The 25352-nt window shown below is 40.7% G+C and overlaps 1 protein-coding gene across 1 annotated transcript in view; it reads right to left on the reverse strand.

The window, feature by feature from the left end:
- Positions 1 to 13918, reverse strand: part of BPTF (bromodomain PHD finger transcription factor) — a 120430-nt gene extending 106512 nt beyond the window's left edge. Inside the window, 2 exon segments of the mRNA XM_016129063.2 lie at positions 13305 to 13632; positions 13634 to 13918. Coding sequence (XP_015984549.2) covers positions 13305 to 13632; positions 13634 to 13903 — 598 coding nt within the window. The 5' untranslated portion in view covers positions 13904 to 13918.
- Between the last annotated feature and the right edge of the window lie 11434 nt (positions 13919 to 25352).

Below are 25352 nucleotides of genomic sequence, written 5' to 3' on the forward strand. Positions count from 1 at the left end.
TTCAAGGTGTAGAGAAATAAAGGAAATTTAGAAGTCGATTCATCCTTGATTCTTTCTCCCCTTTGTCACACCCTGCCTAACCAATCTATCACTAAGATGTGTCCTTCTAAATCCTAAATTATTTTCTGAATTATTCTCTTCATTCCCACTGATACCGACCTAGAACAAGATCTGTCATGTGGTCTACTTCCGGCCTAATTCCCTTCATCAATTCTTACTTATCCCACGCCAATTCATTCTTTATTCTATAGCCAGAGAGACTTTTTAAAATAACACAAATCTGATCACATCACTCCCTACTTAAAATTTTTCACTATCTTCCCTCCAGTCCATTGCACCCGATGACCCTAGGGTCTAGAATCCTTCTTCCTTGCCTTTCACCTGGCGACTTTAATTTTTAGCTTAATTGTCCTGATCTCCAGACCAGATCATATTTACTTCCACCTTTCAAAACATTTCTCTCACTGATACACTGGCTGCCTTTCCCTGCTACATCAGGGCAGGGGCCATATCTGATTTATTTGTGGCCCCAATCCAGAGAGTATCTGGAACACAGGTACTCAACAGGTATTTTTCTGAATCAATAAACCAATCGATGAAGCAACAAGGGATGAAGCTGAAGGAAACAAAAGCTAAGTCACAGATTATACACATACACTAAAGCAGACAATCATTTTTTCACTGCAGATTTTTAAGAAAGGGCATAACACAGTCAGAACTGTCTTAGAGCAGAATAGTGTGTATGTGGAGAATGAATGTGAGATGAATGAACAAAAGGGGACCAGACAAGCAAGCTGGTTCCTTCAAGAGGCAAGTGAGGAATGAAAAGGGCCTGATTCAGGAAACTATCAGCACAGACAGACGAACTAATATTTCAGAAATATAAAGCATAAACTGAACAGGACCTGGTGACAATCCTGCACTTGGAGGGTGAGATATAGGGAGGAGTTGTTACTTCCCCCTTCTGACTTGGGCAGTTCAGTGGATAAGAAAATGGGAGGGTGGGAGTAGTCACTACAGCACAAATTCTATTTGCAACATATTGAATATAATGTGCCTAATAGGACATTTAAGTGGAGAAGTTCAAGAAGTATATTTATCCATTGATGAGATAAAACACAGTAAAGAAATCATGACTACAGAGATCTGGGTATCAGGCCATGGAAGTATTAAATTTTACTAGTAGTCAAAGAAATGCAAATTCAAAAACAAGGGAACTTTTAACCCACTGAATGCAGATGATTTATAACAAACTAGTGCTGGCGAAATGAACACTTTCATTAAATTGCAGGTAGAATTATATATATCATATTTGCAATATAATATGTCATGTATTATGTGTATTATATTACACAATGCATGTTATATGACATTTATAACATATTAGGAATATGTAATAAAAGCCTTTAAAAAATCGGGAATGTGAACCAAGATTTATCTAAAAGGATGGTCACTAAAAGTAATAGCAAACAAATAGAATACAACTTAACTATTTGGTAAAGGCTTAGGATGGAATCTTACATAGCTATTTAAAGTCATATTATATAAGCCCCTCTTATTCCAATCCTACCCACCAAGACCAGATTATTGTTCAAAAAACTCAACTTTATCATGACATATTCCAGTTTAAAAACACTCAGTGACCACCCACTGCCTATGAGTACAAATTCCTCAGACTGGCATTTATTCAAATTGTACTAAAATAAAATCTCCACTTCTCTACAGTCTTATCTCCTTGACACTCAAATCACAAGTATGTCGTCCCTAAACATGCATCTTTCTGTTATCTGCTATATTTTACATCCTCCTTTCTCTTCTTGTTCAACTTCCAAAGAAATCCTACCCAACTCTTAAGGAATATCTAAAATTCAACACTGTTCTTGACACAATTTCTGATCTCCCAAAAGAATGTGACTTTTCTCCCTAATTTAATTGTTTTCCTTACAGCACTTACTATTGCCTGCCCTACATTATAGTTACTTATGCACTATGCTATTATTTCCACTTCTAAAAAGTAAAGACCCTTAGGGCAGGGACCATTTATCTATTTCTGCATCTCTCTGAGGCTTTTAACAGTACCTTGTACATTTTATAAGTATTAGATAAATTATTTTTTAAATGTTTTAGTCACATTGTAAAGAAGTATTTAATGAGACTTTTGTTTATATGGCAAATATGTAACAAGTTAATAAATATCCTTTTGCTCTCAACACTTGGTAAACTGATAGCAAAGAAATACAAAAGGTAAAACCTCAAGAACAAAAAGAACCACAATGAGGCATCACTTCACACCTGTTAGAATGGCTATTATCAAAAAGTTAAAAAATAACAAGTATTGGCAAGGATGTGAATAAAAAGGAACACTTGTGGCCTGTTGGTGGAAATGTAAATTGGTGCGGCCAACTATGGAAAACAGTATGGAGGTGCCTCAAAAAAATTAAAAACAGAACTACCATATGATCCAGCAATTTCTCTTCTGGGTATGCATCCATACTCAGAAAAAAAAAATGACTATCTCAAAGAGAGATCTACACCTCCATGTTCACTGCAGTATTATTTACAATAACCAAGACATGGAAACAACCTAAGCGTCCATCAATGGATGAATGGATAAAGATGTGATAGGTGCAAACACACACACACGCGCGCGCGCGCGCGCAAATATTATTCAACCATAAATAAGGAAATCCTGACATTTGTGACAATATGGATGGGCTTGAGGGGCAGTATGCTAAGTTAAATAAGACAGAGAAAGGCAAATACCGTATGATTTCACTTATACGTGAAATCTAAAACAAAAGAAAACCAAGCTCAGAAATACAGAGAACAGTTTTGCCAGAGGCAGGGGTGGGGTGGGCAAATGGTTGAAGGGGGTCGAAAGGTACCCTCTATAAAATAAAAAAGTCATGGGAATGTAATGTACAGCATGGTGACTATAGTTAATTATGCCATACTGCATATTTGAAAGTTGCTAAGAAAGTAAATCTTAAAAGTTCTCGTCACATGAAAAAAAATGTTTTTGTAACTATGTATGGTGATAGATGTTAACTAGACTTATGCATGCAAATACTGAATCATGTTGTACACCTGAAATATGTTATATATAAATTACATCTCAATTTTTAAAAAATTAAATAATAAAAGGAGGCTCAGCATTCCTGACATGGAATTTTAGTGAAGTGTGCATACTATAAAGTGTGAGTCCTAGGACACTGGGCACACATCCCATCATGGTCCCCGCTCCCAGTCCCAGACAAGAAAGAAATCTTCCCTTAAGAAACCAAACAGACTCACAGGAGAAAAATAAAGAGTGAAAGAGAAAACAACCAAAAATATACAAAAATAAAACCAATACTGAAATTTGGGGGTTCCACCAAAATAAAAAAAAAGGTTTTCTCACTGCCTAACTACCTTCCATGAAACCCACCAGTTGACAAACCATGGCCATCCATAAGATGCTATCCATCCAATGCCTCACTACTAAATACAAACAGCTAAGGATCACAAGGCATTTGAAAAAAGCCTCCAATATGAAAAAGAGAAAACTAAAACAGAAGAATGGAATCTGAGGAAACAATAGAAAAAGAAGAAAACTTAAAAGAACAACAACAAAAAACCATAATAAATCCTCAGAGATGAGATGTTGTATCCAAGAAGAGGATGCTCTGAAAAAGGAAAAGAGAAAAGAGCTTTGGGAAATTATATATCATAAATAATTATTAGCTAGCTGAACTTTCCACATTCAATATGAAGAAAACCACCCAACTAAAAACTGGACAAAATATTTTAACAGCCGCTTCACCAAAGATATACTTCACAGACAGTTCAGCATCATTGATCATTAGGAAAATGCAATTGCAACCATAATGAAACTATACACCTAATAGAATGGCTAGAACCCTCACCCATTGCTACTGGGAATGCAAAATGGTAAAACCACTTTGGAAAACAGTTTGGTAGTTTCTCAGAAAGTTAGAATACACTTAGCAAACAACTCAGCGATTCCACTCGCAGGAATTACCCAAGAGAAAGTAAAGCTTATGTTCACACGAAAACCTGTAAGTGAATGTTTACAGCAGCTTTATTTGTCATCTCCAAAACCTGGACACAACTCAAATGTTGAACTGGTGAATGGATAAATCAACTATGGTACATCCACATAATCGACCATCCACTCGGTAATAAAAAAGAATGAACTGATACAAGAAATTCTTGCATAAATCTCAAATGCATTATGCTAAATAAAAAGAGCCAGACTCAAAAGGCTACATATGGTATAATTCCATTTATACGACATTCATGGAAAAGCAAAAGTATAGGGACAGAAAACAGATCAGGGGTGCCCTAGGGTTAGGGAGAGAGAGGGAAAGGGGTTGACTAAAGGAGCATAAAGAAATTTGGGGAAGCTGATGGAACTATTATTTCATAGTGGTGGTGGTTACACAACTATACGTATTTGCCGAAACTGAGTCAAACCCTAAAAAGGGTGAATTTTACTGTATGTGTAAGTTGTATCAACATCTTTTTAAGTTATCATTAATAAGAAATATAAGATATTGTATCAATGACCAGGATCCTATAAAAAAAGGAAAAAGAAAACAGGTTTTGGAAATTAAATATCTAATAGCTGAAATAAAAACTCATTTAATAGAAGGCGTGGGAAAGAAAGAATTCTCCCAGAAAGCAAACCAAAAGGACAAACCGATTAAAAGAATTTAAAAAATAAGAAACTTAGTAAGTCTAGACCATCCAGCATCTAAGTAAGAGTTTGAGAAGAGAAACGAGCAAATCTTAAGAAAAATTAGCAAATAATTAAAAGACAATTTCCCAGAACTAAAGAAAATGAGCTTAAAAGGGCCCACTAAGTACCCAAAGCAATGAATGAAAAAGAGCCACATCGAGGGATATGATATCACTATAAAAGTTCAAAATATTGGAGACCATGAATGGAGTAAAAACTTTAGAAAGGAAAAAAGTGGGTTAGTCATGATGGAGATAATTAAAATAGTCCTAGACTTCTCAACAGCGACACTAGATGCTGGAACACAATAAAGCAAATCTTTCAAGTAAAACTGATTTTTTATTTAGGATCCTATACCCAGCCAAACTATCAAGTATTAGGGTTGACAAGGACATTTTCAGACATGTAATGAAAAAAAAGGGAAGGTATTGCTCATGCACCCATTCTGAGGAAGCAACCAGACATTGTATTGAAAAAGGGAAGTAAACCAAGAAAGATGTAGAACCTAAGAAACGAAATCAACATAGGAAGCAGCAAAAAAGAAGTTCCAGTGTAAGGTTCACCAGACATACAAAGCAACCAGTTCAGGTGAGAGCAGAAATGCTGATGGCTGCAGGAGGAACTCAGCATGGAAAAAATGGAATTGTTACACTTGAGAGTGGAGAAAAGTGGTATTTTACAGTAAATGATAGTGCACTGGCCTAAGTACATGGAACGCTAAGCAAGTGAAAAAATAAGGCAATAATTCCAGGAAAATAGTTATTAAAAAAAAGTAACTCTCATAGCATGCAATTTGATTTGATTGTGAATATTTAGTAGTCATAATAGTGTAATCAATCCCTGATGATTTATCAAAAAAAAAAAATCATGCTGTAACTATAATGAGAGCATTAAAAAAAAAAAAAGGATAATTATAAGGCTAAATCCTCGATCTACTATAACAAAATTAAAAAAGAAATGTCTAAAATTGACAAAACAAACATAAGCATGTTATTTTAAAATGATGTGGTAAATACCAGAAAAGAAAAACAGCTACAAAAATTGAAAGCATTGCCTCTGGAGAGGTCTCAGGTGGGAAGAGGTACAACAGGGAACCACTCAGTTCGCTATGAGCCTTTAATACTATTTTATCAATGTTCATGTTCCACTTTGATAAAGAAGACATGATGATACAGGAAAAACTTGCTGTATAGCAAATAAAAACAATTAGTATGATCCTAGTTATCTTTCTTTAATATGTAGATAAGAACGAGGTATAGAAAATGGAATTTAAAAAATATATTAAAACATTTAGTTTACAGCCAAGCCACCCTGAACAAGCCTGATCTCGTAAGCTAAGTAGCAGGAAAGAAATGTGCCAATGTTATTGTTTGATCTCAGAATCAGGCTACTGATATCAACTTGAGTGAGACCTTCAGGCCAGGTTAGTACTTGGATGGGAGACCACCTAGGAAGACCAGGTGGTGCAGGCGTAAAAAATTTACAAAAATAATAATAATAAGGGATTGTAAGCTAACAATGCCCTTGCAATCTGTGAGGTCAACCAAGGGTTGCCTCGCCTAAAATTAAATTAAAAAAAATATATTAAAAAATTTACAGTAGTTATCTTTAGTTGGAAGGATTACAGATAATTTTCATTTTCATCTGTGTATTTTCCCAAAAGAGTAAATCTGTACTATTTTTATGATTTTTCATTGCAATTTTTAAAAACAACTTAAGAACAGATGAGATTCTCAGGAGGAGGAAGACAGTGAGAGGGCCAAGGGCTGGTCTGAAAACCTGGAAATCTGGTGTTAAAGGAACAGGTAAAGAAAGATGGCATGAGGGAACTATGAAAGAGCTAGAAGATCAAGAGTGCTTCCTCTACTTTAACCACTGTAAATAATTTCTGTAAGTGTATTATTAACCGAGCTGAAGTAAGTCAGATGTTAGTAGATGAACTAGTCTTTAATGGATAAATTAAATACTTACTATTTCTCAAAAAAAAAAATTGATTTAATATACATTTTTACTTAAAATGGTCCTCAAAATATTTTTACACCTGCGAGTCACCTGACAGCTTTCAATAGAAAATGTTACTTCATCACATTGGAAGTAAAGTCCCTGTATCTTCACAGAATCTCCATCTTCAGTTCAGAAACAAATCAACACATGATTGTAACTAATATTTATCAAAACTTTCCCATGTGCCAGGCGCTGTTCTAGGCATTTCGTATGTATTAATTCATTTAACCCTCACAACACCTTGAATTAAATACTATATCTCCATTTTACAAATGAGGCGGTGAGGCACAAAGAGTTGAGCAAACCGCCCATCATCACAGAGCCCAGATTCAAACCCATGAAGTCCAGTACCATATTCTTCACTCTTTAATAAATCTCTATGCTACCTGCTACCTCTCTAAATCCTTGACATTCGCAGAAGATTTATCCAGATTCCTCAGATTCTCACGCATCAGGATAGCCTACATTATTGTGGCTTACATATGCAGATGCCTCCAATACCTGCCACAAGTCCTCACACTGACAGTGTCCGCACTGTCACTGGTATGACTCCACCACTGCTCTTTCCCTGACAAATCCTTCTCCAAGCTGACCTAAGGCAATCCAAAAACCATAGATATTTTGGAAGACTTATAACCCAGCTCCTTCATCCAGAGAACTTTTTTTAAAAAATTATCATAGCAAACAAAATAAGTCTGGTTAAGATGATTCTAAAATTGTATTTGTAATGATCCAGTGATTCCATCCCTAGGATACACCCAAGAGAACACAAGCATATTACACAGGGGGAGGTAGATGGGGTAAAAGGAGTCAAATAAATATGTAGTGACAGAAAGAAATCTAACTACGGGCGGTGAACACACAATGCAATATATATGTGTGTGTGTGTATACATGTGTCTGTATATCTGCGCCTTACTGTTGAATTGTACACCTGAAACTGGAATTCGTTAACCAATGTCACCATGATAAAAATAAATTTAACAAAGTAAAAAATAAAGAAAAGAAAATAAACATATTGTACAAAAACCTACACACAAATGTTCACAGCAGTGTTCATAATACCCAAAAAGTGGACAAAATACAAATGTCCGTGAACTGGTAAAATGGATAAGCAAGATGTGGTATATCCGTGTAATGAAACAGTATTCAAATATAGTACTAGCATGGGTTATCATATGCATGAACCCTGAAAACATTATGCTAAGTGAAAGAAGCCGCATATTATATGATTCTATTTATATAAAATGTTCAGAAGAGACAAATCCACAGAGAATGAAAGTAGTGGTTGCCAGGGGGTGGAAGGGGAGGGAGGGAACAGGGAGTAACTGCTTTGGTAAGGGTTTCTTTTGGGGACTGATAAAAATGTTCTGGAATTAGGCAGTGGTGATAGTTGCGCAACTCTGAAACTAAAAACTACTGAATTATATACTTCAAAAAATGTGAATTTTATGATGTCTCTATATCTCAATAAAGCTGCGATTTTTAAAATAAAATTTTTATTAAATATTGCTTGAAAATTATTCGACAATTTAGAAGTCCAATAAATCTTACTGTTACTATTTTAAAAAATCATTCAACAATCAAAAAATATTTGAGTAATATAACTTAATATCTAAAAAACATAAAATTTGATATAGACCAGTAAACAATACAAAATATAAATTATATTCACTTTTTCTAATTCGCTTCTTTCTATATGACCTTACTTCCAATCTTTTAAAATGTATTTTCCAAGTATAAGTTGTTTTTTTTTTAAGAAATATTCTGCCTTCAGAGGCTTATCATTTTAAAGAACCAAAAACATTTAAAAAATCAGAATAATAAGGGTCAATGCTAAATTAGTGCTCAATTATGAAGCTGAGGCGATCACTGCTGTAAGCAGGCATGCAAGCACAGAGAGACCAAGGCGAGCAACAGTACTCTGGGAAGATGTCTCCTGGGAAGTGGTGTTGGAATCTGGCTAAGGAGCAGGGAGAGAGGAATCTATTCAATGCAAAGAAAGCATCTGCTAAGATGTGTTCCTATTTGTGTCAGTCTGTGTCATCTAGATTATGGGTCCCCCACCACCATCTTACCCATTGCTTCCCCACTCCAAGGATCTGCAGTCACAGGGAAGACAAAGGGTCTTGAAGAGGGAGGAAAGGAGGACCTGCCAGAAGAGATCAGAGCTCCTGGTTTTAAGATCCCCAAACCTGCTGCACAGTTTCAATACACAGCTCCATTTCAAAATCTACACCAGAAGAGATGAGCATGAACTGTGCACAAGACTTTATTATTGCATACCTCGGACACACCTCTTCACTTACTACTCACAGATCATGTTGCTCAACTTTTTAATAACTCCTTGGGGCCCTCATTTTCTTTTAATTCTCATGTTTACCTTCTTCGGGTACTGATATCTGAAAACAGATTTCCTTAATTTCCCTTATAATCGTGCATTCCTATTGCTACTGAAAGCACTATCATTCTTACAAAGGAATGAATATTCGATGCATTCTCTGTCTACATTCCTGATGCTGTCCAGGCCTGCAGAATTCTGGAGTACTCCTGAACTGACCTTCTATTCAGGGCTACAAAACCCATCCAGATCTCCACCAGCTATCTCGTCCTCTTCCCATCCATCCTGCGGAAAGAAGCTATGCTACACTTCCTAATGACCCACTGAAATAATATCCCACTTGTTTCCAGATCTCCTGATTGATCTCCAAAAACACAAATAAAATAGATTTGAAATAGACTAGAAACCATCTCCTCCAGCAATCCTCTCAATTTGGGGGGAAAGAGCTGCCTGCACTGTGGTTTAACGTAGCTCTGTGATTTAATTTGGTTGTTTCATGTTCCTCAATGGTGCTGATGAGCTAACAACATACCCCTTGGGTGTTCCAGAAGTGAAAAATGACTGAGGACCACTATCTAGCCCAATCCCTACCCTATAGATGAGGGAGGAAAAGTACAAATGCTACAGCCTGGTTATCTAGGTAATGCCCAACAATGGAGCTTTACAGTTTTTTTCCTATTCACATACTCAGGCTTTTGCTAAATTTGGTTACTTAAGACAGCCCACACTTTAAAATCAGTGCTTTAATTCATGCTGCTCCCTCCCAGTGCCTGTCCATCCTCACTGTCCACGTGCCCATCCAGGAAGCATTTGCCCATACCAACTCCCCCAATGGGGTATGATGTCGCATCACACTCCTTTAAACATCCACGCCCTCTGTACCTCATTTGTAGCAATCAAGAATTACAAATGTACTAAAAAGATATTTGGTTCACACGGATGAGAATAAATATTGCCAAACCAGTAACAAATCCTGCTTCAGATAAATCTACAATTCATTCATGGTATCTATACTGATCTCCACAGTCACAACCCTCAGAAAACATAAATCACTAACTCTCCCAGGACAACACTAGACCTTTTGCTTTCCGAAGACATCAGAGGTTCTAAATTTCAAAATTCCATCTAAGTATTCTCAGAAGTCCCACACAAATGAAATGCAAGAACTATTCTAGTTCAATTATGCTTTAAGTTTTTAAATTAGCAAATGCTTGATTTCAAGGTGCTGTCTGAACTTTATCAAATGCCTATTCAAAATACGAATTTATACAATCCTTCTCAAAGCACTGTCATAAAACCTGAAATACCTTTAGGCTGAAATAACTTTAAACTTTAACAATAAAAATAAATAAAAGCTTTATTAAGTCAAATACATCTGGCTTAAACAAAAGTATATGATTTCAATTTTGTAGTAAGGTGTCATCCCTACAGTAACATGTGAGTAGCTTACATACCCATTTAAATTTTTTCTCCAGAAAAGAAAAACATTTACTCTCCAGTGACTAAACCTTTTTAAATCTGATTTTAGAAAATTGAGCTAGTAACATCAACCAATGTATCATCAAGTTATATTACCTACAAAGTACTCAACACACGAAAAGATGAATGAGTTATTTCTTGTACTAGGAATTTAATACATTAGTACGTAAGCCAAGATTCTGGTCTACAAAAATTAATCTAAATTACCAATAAAATATATTCCTCTTTTAGCCCTGACAATACAGCAGGATTCAAATCCACCAAACATATTTCTTTATGTGCTCTTGGGATAGCTTAAGCCAGCCCGAGGACGTTTTTTTCTTCCAAAGCATACACACACATACACATTACCTGCTAGCCTTCTTCCAGGTCTGTACTGCCTAGAAGTACAGACCAAAAAAACTAATGAAACTAGTGCTTACTCTCAACAACTTACTGTGATGCACTGTTATCATTTTAGACAAGTGGAAATGTTCTATAAGTTTAGAACACAAAATGTATCATGTGTTTTACCATAACCTTAAGAAATGTTTCAAAAAAGTAAAACATCCAACAAGCTAACAAAACATCCAATAAAAAAATGAAAATGCCTGGCAAACAATACCAGTTTGCTATTTTGAAGTGCAAGAAACACACTAACTCTGCCACTAAAAACCTTCTCTGGTCAAATTGTTTATCAAAACCTAGTAAGATCAATTTTTAGTTTTCCAAATCCAAAATATTTAGGAGTTATGGTACCCACTGTTATTCAACCAATCTTTGACGAGCACCTGCTACGTGCAAGACACTGTCTAGGAAACGCAGGAAATATAAGATTAATATAAGGACCTATAATCTTTAATTTCATATAAAGATAGGACAAGAATACACAAGGTAGACTATGTGTCAGCTACGTACATAAATATACAAGTAGTGTTTTAAAAAAGAAAACCCAACCACTAATTGTAATTTAATTCAGCATATATACAGCTATCCTAAATATTATCTGCTAGGCCTTCGAAGAGAAGTTAACATTAGCTGAACCACCTCAGATCTGGTCTAACCTGAAAAAACTTTCTGGGATAGTGTAATTCAGTCTCCATGGGTCTTTCAATTCCAGACTAGTGGTAGAGAGGACTACATGTGATTTCTTAAAGTAAAAACTATCACTATAAAAGATGTACTAAAATTAAGTTGGCAAAAAATAAAAAGTGGCAGCGTCCTTTCTACATACAAGACATAAACACTTGACACTTGATTCATTCCCTTCACTCTCCTGCTAACCCAACCACCCCACAAAGACAAGCAGATATTCTTACTCTCTAGCAAAAGAAATTACCTTTTCTATTGCTGTTACAACACTCTAAATGGGATTACACGTGATTTAATGCTCATCCTCCTCAAGTATTTAGGCATTTATAAAAAAAAACAGAAACATTTAAATTTAACCACTTCTACTATCCTCGTCTCTTAAAAAAAAAAAAAAGTGACACACCTAAAGATCCTATTTCCTCATAAACTTTATTTTGTAAATGCTCTGAAAACGAAATTCTAATTTAGTTAATCGGATTAACAAAGTCATAAAAGAAAAAAATCTTGTAGGTTATGGCTACAAGTTATGTTTTATCACAATTCAGTAAAATGCAACTACATATTTAATACAAAGCAGCAATTGTGTGTGGTTTAAAAAAAAAAAAATGCATCTCAACATCAGCCTAGAGAAACTTTCTGTGAAAAAACTGAAGGCACCATGGAGAAATCATTACAGATCCAGGGACGACTTTTACGCTTTGAAATGGAATTTTTTTTTAAGTCATTTTCTAATAAATCCCCCTACACTTTTGCAGTGTGACTCAGAAGTTGGTCCAAAAGTTTGTCTTTAGCAATAGTGTCTGCATGATCAGCTGTACGTCTCCTGCAACAGGTGACTCGAAACTGCATTTCTCAGGCAAACCAAAAGGATCGAATTTAATTAAGACACAGTTACTGCAGTTTCTTAGTTTTATTTTGGATTTTACTACAATTAACTTGGAATCGGAATAACGTTTCTTCAGGTTTTGCTTGGTTTTCTGCTTTGCTTTTTAATCTGCCATTTACCAGCAACTGTTGCACGAGCCCATTAGCACTCAATAAAAACAAACACACAGGACCAGATAAGGATCCCCTACTAACCCAAACTGATCCATTTCCTCGACACAATTTTAAAACCACACGACGGGCGGTGTGAAGAGAAGCACGGGGCGTGTGTGTGTGTGTGTGTGTGTGTGTGTGTGTGCGCGCGCGCGCGCGCGCGTGTGTGCCACAACCTGCTTCAATCCTCAAATCCCTTTTAAGGAACAGACATATAATAAAAACCTAAAAGAAGCCACGTTAGAAATGCAAAGAGGTTCGCAAAACAACCGTCTTCTTTCATTCCAAAAAGGAAAAAAAAAAATTAAAAAAAGACCAAACCCAAAACAAGGGGAGACAAATGAATGCAATGGATACGCGTGTGCCAAAGTTTCCATCCCGCCCGACAGAGACACTGCACTGGCACAGATTTTGAAGAGGAAAACAAGGGGGTTGGGGGGGAAGAAAGACAGCGAGCGAGTCTGTGGCCTGCAAATGCAACAATGCAATCTCCATTTTGAACAATGCGCCTCTATCCTCCGGCAAATCTAGCTTTTTGCCACTGGATGTGCCGTCGCGTGTCCCCTCCGTCTGGGGGGAGGGGAGGGGGCCGCCGGGAGGGAGCGGGAGGGGGGAGCGCGGCCGGCGGTACCTGGCGTGCTGCTGTAGGTGCTGTGGCTCCTGAAGCTGCTCTCGGTGCAGTAGCTGGCGTCGTCGTCGTCGTCGTCCATGTCCTCCGGGTACTCGGAGTCGTCGTCCTCCATCTCGTCCTCCTCCTCGTCCTCGGAGTCCTGGGTCTCGTCGGCGTCGCCGTCCTCCTCCTCCTCCTCGGAGACCATGTCCTCCTCCTCCTCGTCCTCCTCGCTCTCGTGGTCATCGTACACCACCTTGCTGACGGCCCTGCGGGCCGCGGTGGTCCGGGCCAGGTGGCCGCCGCCGCCCCCGCCCCCCGTCCTGCCGCCCCCGCCTCCTCGCCCCCCCCCGGCCCGGGGCGCTGGTGCTGGCGGCGGCCGACGGCGGCGGCTTCCTCCGACTGCCGCCCCCCCTGGGCGAGCTCAGCCGCGTCTTGGGCGCCACCTCAGCCTGGGCGGCGGCCCACCTGCCCCGGCTGCTGCCGCGGTGCCGCGAGCGGAGCCCCCCGATGGGTCCGGACGTGGGCGGCGGCGGCGGCGGCGGCGGCGGGGCCGGGGCGCAGCGCTCCGCAGCGGGAGCCGCGGGCTGCTTGGGCGGCCTGCCCCGCCGGCCCCTCATGTCGGAGCCGAGGCGGGGGGAGAAGGGAAGGCGGCGGGGGGAGGGGCGGGCGGAGGGGCGGCGGCGGGGGGCGCCGGGGCCGGGTGGGGAGGCCCGCGGGGCCGGGCGGGAGGGGCCCGGCCGGCGGAAGCGGGTGGAGGGAGAAGGCTCAAGCCGAATTGCTGGGGCCCCGCTCCGGATTGCCTTCAGCCGCCATCTTGTTTCTTCCCTCTCGCTCGGTGACTGGGGGAACCGACAGCGGCCGCAGGCCCGGAGCGCGGTCACGTGAGCTGCGCCGCCGACGAGCCTGGGACGGAGCGAGGCCGCGCGGCGGCCGCTAGGGGGAGCGCGGGAGCGCCGGGTCGGGGGCGGGGAGCCCGGGGCGCCTCCGCGCGGCGCGGCTGGACCACAGAACGCCGGCGGCGCGGACCAGAGGGGCGCTCCCGCTCGCGAGGTGTCCCGCGCCAAAGGCTTCGGGAGACGATGGCCTCCGCGGAGGCCCCTCTGGAGCCCGAATTCAGGAGGGCCTCCCTCCCGCGTCTCCCCTTACCGGAGGAGGGCAAGGAAGCCCTCAATTGTTTCCCCCTCCCGGGCCCTTGGGGGAAGTGATGCTGAAAGCACCAGAGGGTACCGCGGGGTGTGTGCTGAGGAGGAGACTCGAGCGACCGAGGAGGAATAGGGCAGCTCCAGCGGCGGAAGGACATTGACTGGGGGGCGGAGAGAGACGAGCGCCCAAAACTGTGAAACTCCGAAGGCTTGGTTCTAGAGAGTCCTGAAATTGATCCCAATGACAACTGCTGGAGGGCTGTGCCAGGATCCACGCCCCGGGCTGCCAAAGTCACTCCATTCCAGTCCCCTTCCACCTTTCCCAGTATCCCAGCTAGAAACTTGACCACCTTAGCAAGAATTTTCCAATATCTCGTTTGCAGTAGAAAGAATTCCCACCTAAAACCTACTTCAGAATGTATGTTTGTGTTATGGAAATAATTTTCTTTACCTGCCAAGTCATCGGGTCTTAAGGGAACAAATCAAGATGATAATTTATGCATCCGCAAACCAAACCAGGGGACTCAACTGGGGAGGTGGTCAAGGCCAGTTCTAGAAATTAGAGAAAGGTTTTGTAAACATGTTAATATTTATTGAACTATGTGACCACCAAAGAGTGATTTAAAGAAATATAGTTAGCATGATTCTGTCCACTAAGGGGCTTATTGCAATTTAGTTAGAAGGATAGAACGCACGTGTGAAATGAAAATACAAGCATTAATTGCCAAATTAATGTTTTCAATATAAGTTGATTGAGCAACAAGGGGGACAAACATGCTGCCTTCAGGGACCAGGTAAGTAATGAAAGTAAATAGAGTGGGCAAGGTGAGGACTTTGTCAAATGGAAGCACCTGTGTTTTGTTTAAAGCAGGAAGTTGTGGGAATGTGGGCCTAAAATGGCCAGATCTTCAAATTTTTCAAGAGAAGGTCGAAATGTGCATTGCATATGAAATCTCATGGTTTTTAAATGTTGCCAACTAAGTCGATTTTTTAAAAGCCCTGCAGATTGATCAAAGTAAATGCAGTTCAGACATAGCCCAGAGTCTAAAAGTTTGCAACCTGTATCCTGCACTATGTACTATATGGACAATACTGGAAAGAAATAGTGACAGCCTTCAGAGTTCACCAGCTAATAGTGGAGGAAGCCTGTTTACCAAAATAATTACAATAGCGAGGGATTTTTGTATTACTTGGAGTTTTTAATTGCGACAGAAGCCGACTCTGGCTCATCTAAACAGAAAAGAAGCACATGAGAAAGATATGAACACCTCTGGAATTGCTGGTTCCAGTACAAATAGAATCCAAGCTCTCAAGCTGTTGTCTTCCAGTTGGGTCAGGAGCTGTGTGTCCCATGGACCATTCTACTGTAATAACTCTGGTTATTGGGGTCCACAGTATGTCTAGCAAATCTGACAGGATAGCCAATTTCTTTACTTCAACTAAAGTTAGCCCCTTGGTCAGATGGACTGAATGTTTGTGTCCCCTACCAAATTCATATGTGATGGTAGGAGGCGAGGCCTTAGGGAAATAATTAGGATTCGATGAGGTCATGAAGGTGGAGCCTTCATGAATGGGATTAGTGCCCTAATAAGAACATGAGAAAGCTTGTGTTCCCTGCTGCTCTCTGCCATGTGAGGATATAGTGAGAAGTCTATAAGAAGGTAGTCTGCAACCCAGAAGAGGGCTCTCACCAGACCCAACCATGCTGGTAACCTGATCTCAAATTTCCAGCCTCCAGAGCAGTGACAGATTTTTGTTGTTTAAAAGAGACACCCAGTCTGTTGTAGTTTTTAATAGTGAATAAATTTCTGTTGTTTATAAGCCACCCAGACTACGGTCATTTGTAAATAGCAACTTAAACTAAGAGATGTGATTATAAGATACCGTGAGGGCAAATGAGGTATTCGGTAAACCCACGTAGGATGATGATAAAAGCATGGCTGATGGGAAAAGCAAATCCATATTCTGTATAAACCTCTTCCCGATGAGGTTGACTCATTGTACTCACCATGATAGGAAGAATCCATTATAATGATTGATTCTAAAATGGGCACTCAGCAGTGGCAATAGTCAGGTCAGACTTTGCCAAGGAGAAACCCGTGATCGGTTCATAACCCAGTGAGTAGGCACTGGCCTGAGTAGGTAAGGAGCTTGACCTACACCCACAGAGAGGGTCTTCTTCCCACTAACGTTAAGCTTCTTTAGCAGTGGGAATAATTTGTTTAAGTCTTCATCCAGAACACAAATACTCTCATTTTCTAGGTCTGTTCTGAGAGGTTCCTCTAAGTCCTCTCCCTAACCTTTTCACCCATCTAAATCTCTGCCCACCTGGACCATGAATTGGTATAGAGTCTTTATCAAGGCAGGAAACTACAAGAGTACAACTTAAAGCTATGCCCACTGGGAAGATTTCCTTTTGCCAGTGTCCTTTTAAGACCACTTCCAAGTGCAGCTATAACACCTTAGCAGTCCACTCCCAGCTGATAACTATCTGTGAACTAAGCTCAAATATTATCCTCCTTAGTCATTTTGTCATGGGAGTTTTCCATAAGGTGACTAAAGGGCAGGGGAGCAATAAAACGACAGGAGTAAACATACTGGGAGTTGCACGTAGTGCCTTCTCCAGGCTGCTCTTATATATTCCATGTCCTCTTGGGGAAGGGAATGCTACTGGGCACTTCATGGCTAAGTGAGACAGATACTGAGTTCAATGAGATGCGTAGGTTACACGGCCATCCGGTACTCTGTAGTCAGGAATTCAATCTCTGCCAGGGCCCAGGAGCAATTTAAGAACAGTTTCTAAAAAAGAGAGTAATTATTAGCCAAAGAGAGCAAGCTTTTGCTCTAAAACCCTAAACACAATGATAGTGATGCTCTCGGGGCCTTGCGGTGGGCTCTGTGCATCCCAGCCTGTGGCTGTCCACAGAGCAGCACTAGATCCTGGAGCCCAGTGGGCAGAGCTCCTTGCACTGCAGCCTGGACCTGCTTAAGAACCTTCTGCACTGTGGCTCAACGTTAGCAAGCTTTCGGGTCACTTGGAAAATGGGTAAAGCGGCACAAACCAGTGTGGTATATGTAGTCTTTCAAATCCAAAGAGAGCTGCCAGGCACGCAGCACTGTTGGAGACACCACCGCGCCCCAGAGGCCTAGAATTCCTCACATCCATTATGGTTCTCCGGCTACAGCCACTCGCTCTTCTAAAGATGCCTTTAATTCCCAATGACACAGGTGTTTCATCAAATTGTTTTGCCACTGGTTGATATGGGGTGTTTAAGTCTCCGACCTCAAGACTAGATGCATTTTCTCTAGCATCAGCCTCAAAAGATTAAACAGTCACAGATCACCCCCCCAACACACACACACCTTATTTCCCTGAGAGGCCATGGGCTACGGCCTCTCTGGTTCCAATTTCTTTATCAGTTTAGGTCTTGGTTGCAAGCCACAAAAACCAATACTACCTGCTTTAAGCTCACAGAATCTCTGGGAGTGCCCAAAAACCAGGCTCTGAGGTTTGCAACCAGGAAATGTCCAAAATCAGGCAACAAAACTAGCGAGGACAGCACGCTGTTGCTGCCTGGCACAAGGCCCAGCTTGTCCTGGCAACGCCACCCACACTGAGCACTGGGCACTGCTCCATAGCACTGCCAGCTTCCAGTTCGAAGGCTGAGGGAGGGCACCTGAGTGCAGGCTGTACTGCGCAGGAGGCCAGGATGGTGAGTACCAGGCGTTTCCGCTCCCGTAACATAGAGGATTCCTCCAGCCTCGGAGGGGATGTAGATGGGATGGGATGCGACACACAGAGAAATCCACGTGAGACAACTTGCACTTTGCGTCACCTGAAATGATCTATCACAGACTTGCAGTTAAGACTCAGAAAGTCAGCATAGGAGCTGGTTTAGGAAGGAAATGATTAGCTCTGCGATCTTAGACAGGTCACCCAACTGTAACCGAACCCCAGTTTCCTCACATCAGTTAAGGGGGCTGGGTTAGAGCTGTACTTTCCAGCTCTTTCACATGATAGCACCCAATGAAAACTAGAGGAATAATTAGAAGGGCATAGTAGAAGTGGTAAAAATAAGATGCTTTTTTATAGAATGTAATTATAATAAAAAGTAAAATAAAATATATAGCATTAGTGAAGATATTAAATAGGGAATTTGTAACACTTTCAAAAATCTCCTTTTTATTAAATAAGAAATTTGAACTTGAATCTTGATACCTAACTTTATATTCTCAGGTTTATGTTTTAAATAGCTCATGTAATTCCTGATCGAGACTTAACAATGATCTCTTTAAATAACAAGAAACTGTCTGCAGCGGTAGGTGATAAAAATTTTTAAATCATCTTTTGTAACCATTCAAACATTTACAATGGTAGAAATTATCTTTGTTACATTTAAAGCTCTTCCTTTTCTTTCATTGACAAACGTGCTTATAAAATTTCTTGTGGATTTTAGATCTAATCAAACGTCTTCACAGCTAGTATTTCAAAATAATGATGAAGCTCTAATTTGCAGAATACACAGGCATTGTGAGAACAGTCACCTCCCAGTTTGGACATTATTTGTGACACATCACATACAAATAGACAAATACTTTTATACTATCCAATATAAAAATATGTGAAGATAGGGTTTCTGAGCCACCTGCACCAGAATCCCCACTATATATACGCTCACTCACTCATACTCCCTACCCATTGGATTGCTCTCATACTCCTTGAACCCCTGGGTTACAAACTCCTCCAGCATCTGCATGCATGCATACAATGATGTGACCTGCATCTGGCTGCCAACAGTGACCTCCTGCTCACTATCAGGCCCCACTCACATAAGGTCGTCAGAGGATGGGGCTATAATGAACAGAGGTGACTGGTCCTGAGGTTCCAGCCATTCTGAGGGCTGGGAGGATGAAAAAGGGTGACCGTGTGGATAAATTAAAATATTACAGAAAGTGCAGAGAGAGAAAGCGAACCTCATATAGACTTCAGAGGTCACTTACATTTCAGGAGATGGAAGAAGAGAAAGAAGTCTGTTAGATGATATAAAGAATGATCAGTTAGAATCAGCACTGGCTTTGGGGTAAGACATAGCCAAAGGGAAACCAAGGACCGATTGAGAAAACTGTGCCCCCAACCCTGCAAACCTTAAATCTTAGTTTTCCAATCTCTTTGGCTATTCCCCTCACTTTCTTTTGTGGACATGTTTCCTTCTACCTGTTGGCTCAAGTGTCATTATCCTCAGGCTGTGTCCTACTTACACATCCCCTGAAGCCTTTAGCCCACTCTAGGCGACTTCAGTTGACACCCAATGAGCTCATGTTTCCCAAACCAGCATCTCTTGTTCAAATCTGCGCCCTGATCACTTGTTCCTAAGCAACCTTTTGATTAGTTTTCTCACTTCCCAGGTACCAGAGATTCAAATCCCCTGAATTCAAACACAGATATTCTGTTCACCCAGTCCTCTATGCAACCTGTCAGTCCTTATTTTAGGAGGAACATGGCCTGGCTCTAACTGAAAAAAAAACAAACCTCAACTGGAGACCTAAAATTTTATAGCTCTGGAGGTAACCTGCACAGTGAGATAAGCTGACCAACTTATCCCACCTTGTCAAGGACCTTTCCAGTTCCAGCACTAAAAATCCCACATTCTAGGAGCCCTCTCAGGTCCAGGCAAACCAGGTGGTTGGTCACCCTATAGAGAGGTATTGAAGTATTGGCAAGGGCAAAGGCTTGGAAAAAGAATGGCTGTGACTATCAAGTAAAGACATTTATTAATACTGGGGCAGCAGGTAAGGAGCAGATAGGCTCTAGCTACTCCCTAGGGCCCCTGGGGCCTTTGTACATGTCCACAGGAGCAGGTGGGAGCAGTGAGACAGAAAAATTTGGGTACCAGATAAATGTAGTCTCGCTTAAACACACAGGCCGAAAAGGCACAGGGACTTTTGCAATGTATTTACATAGCCCAGGGGATGCCACATCCACAATTTCGCCCAGTGCTGTTTTGTCTATGACTCTATGATACAATTTAATGACTACATAATATTCTATCAAGAGGATTTTGGGGTTTGTTTCCAAATTTTTCTTATTATAAATAACACTTCATGAATATCTTTGGGCTAAAAGTCTTTTTTCTGTATAAAATTATTTTCAATCGTAATTTAAAAGTATCTTTAAGTGTATACATTATGAGGTGTTGTCTCATTTAATCCTCTCAGAATCACTCTCGAGTGCATGCCATTTTCTCTAGATGGAAACTGGAGCCCAGAAGTTATGTAATTTGCCCAAGGTCACATAGCTTGTAGTGTATGATGGAGCCAGGATTTGAAACAAACACCACTGTACATCTTTTTAAATATGTTGATGGTAATTTTTGAGTAGTTCAAGGCCGCATCATCCCTTTCCTGGATTTGCCCAGAGAAGGTGGCATCATTGGTGAGGTGGGGACTAGGAGAGGACTTGAGCCAGGCAGACAAGCTATTCCGGACTGCAGGAATGGGGGGAGCAAATTTGGTGGGACAGGCATGTCTATGGGATACCTTTACTTACTCACTCAATAAATATTTATTGACCACCTACTATATGCTGATAGTACATACAGTGCTACTTTGAGAAGGGTAGGGAGGGAAGGCTTCTGTGAAGGGGTGAAATTTGAGTTTCAATCTGAACATTAAAGAAGGCATGTATGTGCAGATCTAGGGAAGAACCTTCTGGGCAAAGTGGACTCAGCATGTTTGGGAAACAACAAGAAAACTAGATGTGCTGGGCATCTCTGTGACCCCAGGCAGGTTTCCTGACCTCTGTTTTATCATATGTAAAATGATTGTAGTACTCACCTCAGAGGGCTGTTATGGGTATTAAATAAAGCAATGCATCTAAGGAGCCCAGTATAGTGCCTGAAACTCAGCAAACAATAAAGGTTAATGGTGATCATTATTATGATGATTTTATTATAATTTCATTTTATAATAAGAGACTACTGAGAAGTGTGTGGAAAGTAACATTAAATAGTCGAATGCTAATATTCAGGAATCAGGTCTGAAATCAGTCCTAGGTCTACCATATAATAGCATGATTTTCCTAACTGTTTACCTCTTTGCACCTTAGTTTTCTCAGCTGTAAAACCAAAACTAAAATAGTGCTTATTGCATAGGGTTGTTTTAAGAATTAAATGAAAAAAAAAAATACACATAAACCATTTAACATAGGCTTAGTACAAAGGGAAGTTCTCAAAAATTTCCTCTTTTGATTGTCATCTTTTAAGTACATGGAGATTAAATCTCTACCATCCATCATCATTCCAGGAAGAATACTACCGTTCACGTCAGCCAAAAGCCCGTCTCTGACTTACCCCTCAATTCCGTTAGCTAAGTGGATAATCTCCTATTTGCAGCAACACAGGACCTTAGATGTGTTTTGTTCTTTACATCCAGGTATGTGTGTCAGTAATGCAATTCTTTTGTAAAAGTAGTATAAGTGAGTATATTCTCCTAACTTAAAAAAAATTAAAACATAACATTTAAATCTAAACCACAGTAAGATGCTATTTCACATCCATTAGGATGGCTGTAATGAGAAAGGGAGAGGGAGAGAAATAACAAGTGCTGGCGAGGATGCGGGGAAATTGGAACCCTGATACCCTGTTGGCAAGAATGTAACACGGTCCAGCACTACGGAAAACACTTTGGCAGTTCCTCAAAAGGTTAAACATGAGTTTCCATATGACCTAGCAATTCTACTCCTAAGTGTATAGCCAAGAGAATTGAAAGCATATGCCCATGCAAAACCTTGTACGCAGAAGTTCATGGTACCATTATTCATAATCACCAAAATAGTGAAAAGCAGCCAACGTCCACCAACTGAGAAGTGGATGGCTAACTGAAATTTGGTCTATCCATCCAAAGCACTACTATCCAGTCTTTAAAAGGAAGAAAATGCTGACACACACTACAAATGGATGAACCTTGAAGACACTTTGCCAAGCGAGATAAGCCAAATATCGGACAAATATTGTATGATTCCATTTGTATGAGTCCCTAGAGTAGTCGAGTTCATAGCGACAGACAGTAGAATGGTGGTGGCCAGGGGCAGGGAGGAAGGAGTAAGGGCGAGTTAGTGTTTAATGGGTTTGGAGTTTCAGTTTGGGATGATGAAAAAGTTCTGAAGATGGATGGTGGTGACGGTTCACAACAATGTGAATGTACTTGATGCCACTGAACTATACACTTTAAAATAGTTAGAATAGTAAATAGATTTTATGTTATGTATATTTTTCCACAATTAAAAAAAAATACGCCTAGTGAAAGAAGCCAGACTCAAAGGCCACATGTTCTATCATATGATTCCGTTTATGTGAAATGGTCAGAATAGGGAAATTACAGAGACAGAAAGTAGAATAGTGTTTGCCAGAAGATGGAAGAAGGGAGAATGGGGAGTGATGACTGCCAATGGTTACAAGGCTTTTTTGGGGGGGTGATGAAAATATTCTGGAATTAGATGGTGGTGATGGGTGCACAACCATGTGACTATATTAAAACCACTAAATCGTACACTGATTTTCAAAGGGTGAATTTTATCATATGTAAATTATATCACAATAAAAATTAATAAAAATAAGTAAGTGCTATAAGGAATCAGAAAAATTATAGATATGCTTTAAGTTTCCTTTAATCATTATTAGCAATATTACTAGCAATTACTGTAGTAACATTTCTAATCCCTTTTCTAACATTTACATTTGTGTGTATACACATACACACATAGATCTCCAAAGCAAATCTGCAAGGTTTTTATACTTTGAAATTTTTGTCTTTTACTGTGTCTTTGATTCTATAACTTTTTTTTTTTTTCCTCCGTGGACTTCCTTTTTGCCTCATAGGGACTGTGACTAAATTGACCTAGTTTACTCTTTAATCAGCCCTCCAGGAACCACTTCATTACCATGGAAAATTATCTAACAAACTTTATTTTGACTATTGTTAAAAATCTTTTTCTTTTATTTTCGGACAAAGCAATCACAAAGTAAAAAAAAAAAAAATGTTATCATTTACTTGACCAGTAAAAGACAACACTTATGAATAAAATTTGAAAAATATATCCTGGCAGGCTTACCTGGTGATAAAAATGATTGCAGCTGAAAGCCGTATCTGCCAGACAATAGTTTTGGATTTGCTGTGTATCCTGAAAGCGGTAAAAAATGTATCACCCAGCATCTTGATAAGGAAATCAATTACTTACCTCACTCTGAGTGAAGAGAATGAAAGGATTTAAAAAAGAAAAGAAAAGAAAAGAACCAAAATGGTAAGAATAAATCAAGCTGGGAAGAGACATACATTTCAACTAGTATTGCTTTGCCTGAAGATAAAGTCTTTATGCTTTCAAATATTCATGGTGATTTTTATTCCTTCCTTCCTGAGTCCTGAACACCCATTCTAGAAGCTACCAGCTGCCAGCCCTCAGCCACACCCGATGTCATTTTTCTCAGCTTGTCAGGACAGTTACTCAAAAGAGTCACTTTGATCCTCCCCACCACAGGCATCCCATTCGAGAATCCCAGCCCCCGCTGGCCTGGCAGTAGAAAACAAATTTAGTTTCCAGGGTGAAGTTGCACATAATCTTTTTTCTGAACTGGGTTTCCATCCTACTCAAGTTACTTCTTTTGGCCCTCACTGCTCCCTGAAAGGCCCTGGCGGATAGGAAGTGAAGGAACTATAGGTTATTCAAAGCCCCATTTAGTCTTCCTAATGGGTCATTTTCACTGAGCAATATAGGGACAGAATATTTTTATTTCCTGATCGACTAAAGCTCCCCCCAAGCAATTTCAGCCATTTCATTATCTTCTCACCCTCACGAATGCCGCTTTCTCAGCCAGGAAGCTATAAAGCCAATGTCTTAGGAGATTTGGAATTTTATTAAAAATGTATTTGCTTTACTCAAAAGTGAATGTAGGTTAGCTCGATCATAAAACGAATGACCTTTTTTAAGGGGAAGGGGAGGTGGTAAATGAAACATGGGGCTCATTTGCCAGCTGATGCTGAAGGCATAAAATAAACAAGAGTGTGTATGGCGGGGGTGGGGGGAGCGTCCCACACGTTGGCTGGGATAGTGTATCCACACGGTCTGAGACTGGAAGGAGAGGATCTGCTGTACCCTGCCCTGGGAACATGTGCACACACAGTGGATCGCCCTCAAGGGCAGCCATGGCCAGGCTGGACCTTGTTTCAAAGCCTCTGCCCTCGACCGGGGCTGCTGTAAAGCGGTCACTTCGCAGGACCGTACCCTCCTTTTCTGATTCTCCTCCACCTTCTGTCATGTTCAGGAGACCAGCCCCAGATCACAGAGGCAGGGAACAGAAGGCAGTCTTGCAGACATGTCTCGGCCTGCGTGCGTACATCAAATCCCTCGGCCAGAGCAGTGGCCCAGAAATGAAGGAACTGAATCCCAAATCTAGCCAGGGGCCTCAGATGGCCTGCAGCTCTGCCTCCTTTCTACCCGCCCCCCGCTAAGGGGTCTGGGCTCAGTATAACTGAGGAGGGGCCTTGTCAGGTTGCAGGACAAGGAGTGAGGAAGGTATTATCAGCTCTTCAATCTAGCCCTGCTTGCAATCCTTTCTTAAAGTTGTCAGATGTATCCTTGCCCTATACACACCCAAGAGCGCATTTTGATCAGAATCTTTAAGCTGTGTCAAGGAAGGATTTATGGTAAGGCTGGAGTTGAAATGTTTTACGAACAAAGCAAGGCGTAGTATTTAAAACCCCGATCACTGTGGATCAGAGCGGACGGGAGTCAAAGACAGATTTCAAGGTGAGTCTTGAGCAGTTAGAAGACATGGCAGCACTCTTAGGCTTGGGCAATGCCCCTGCTCACTTCTGGGGGCTGATGAAGGGGTCCCCAGCCAGCCTTCTGGGCATCCTCATCCACTGGGTG

Source organism: Rousettus aegyptiacus, unplaced genomic scaffold (genome assembly GCF_014176215.1).
Source record: "Rousettus aegyptiacus isolate mRouAeg1 unplaced genomic scaffold, mRouAeg1.p scaffold_m13_p_6, whole genome shotgun sequence".
Taxonomy (NCBI): domain Eukaryota; kingdom Metazoa; phylum Chordata; class Mammalia; order Chiroptera; family Pteropodidae; genus Rousettus; species Rousettus aegyptiacus.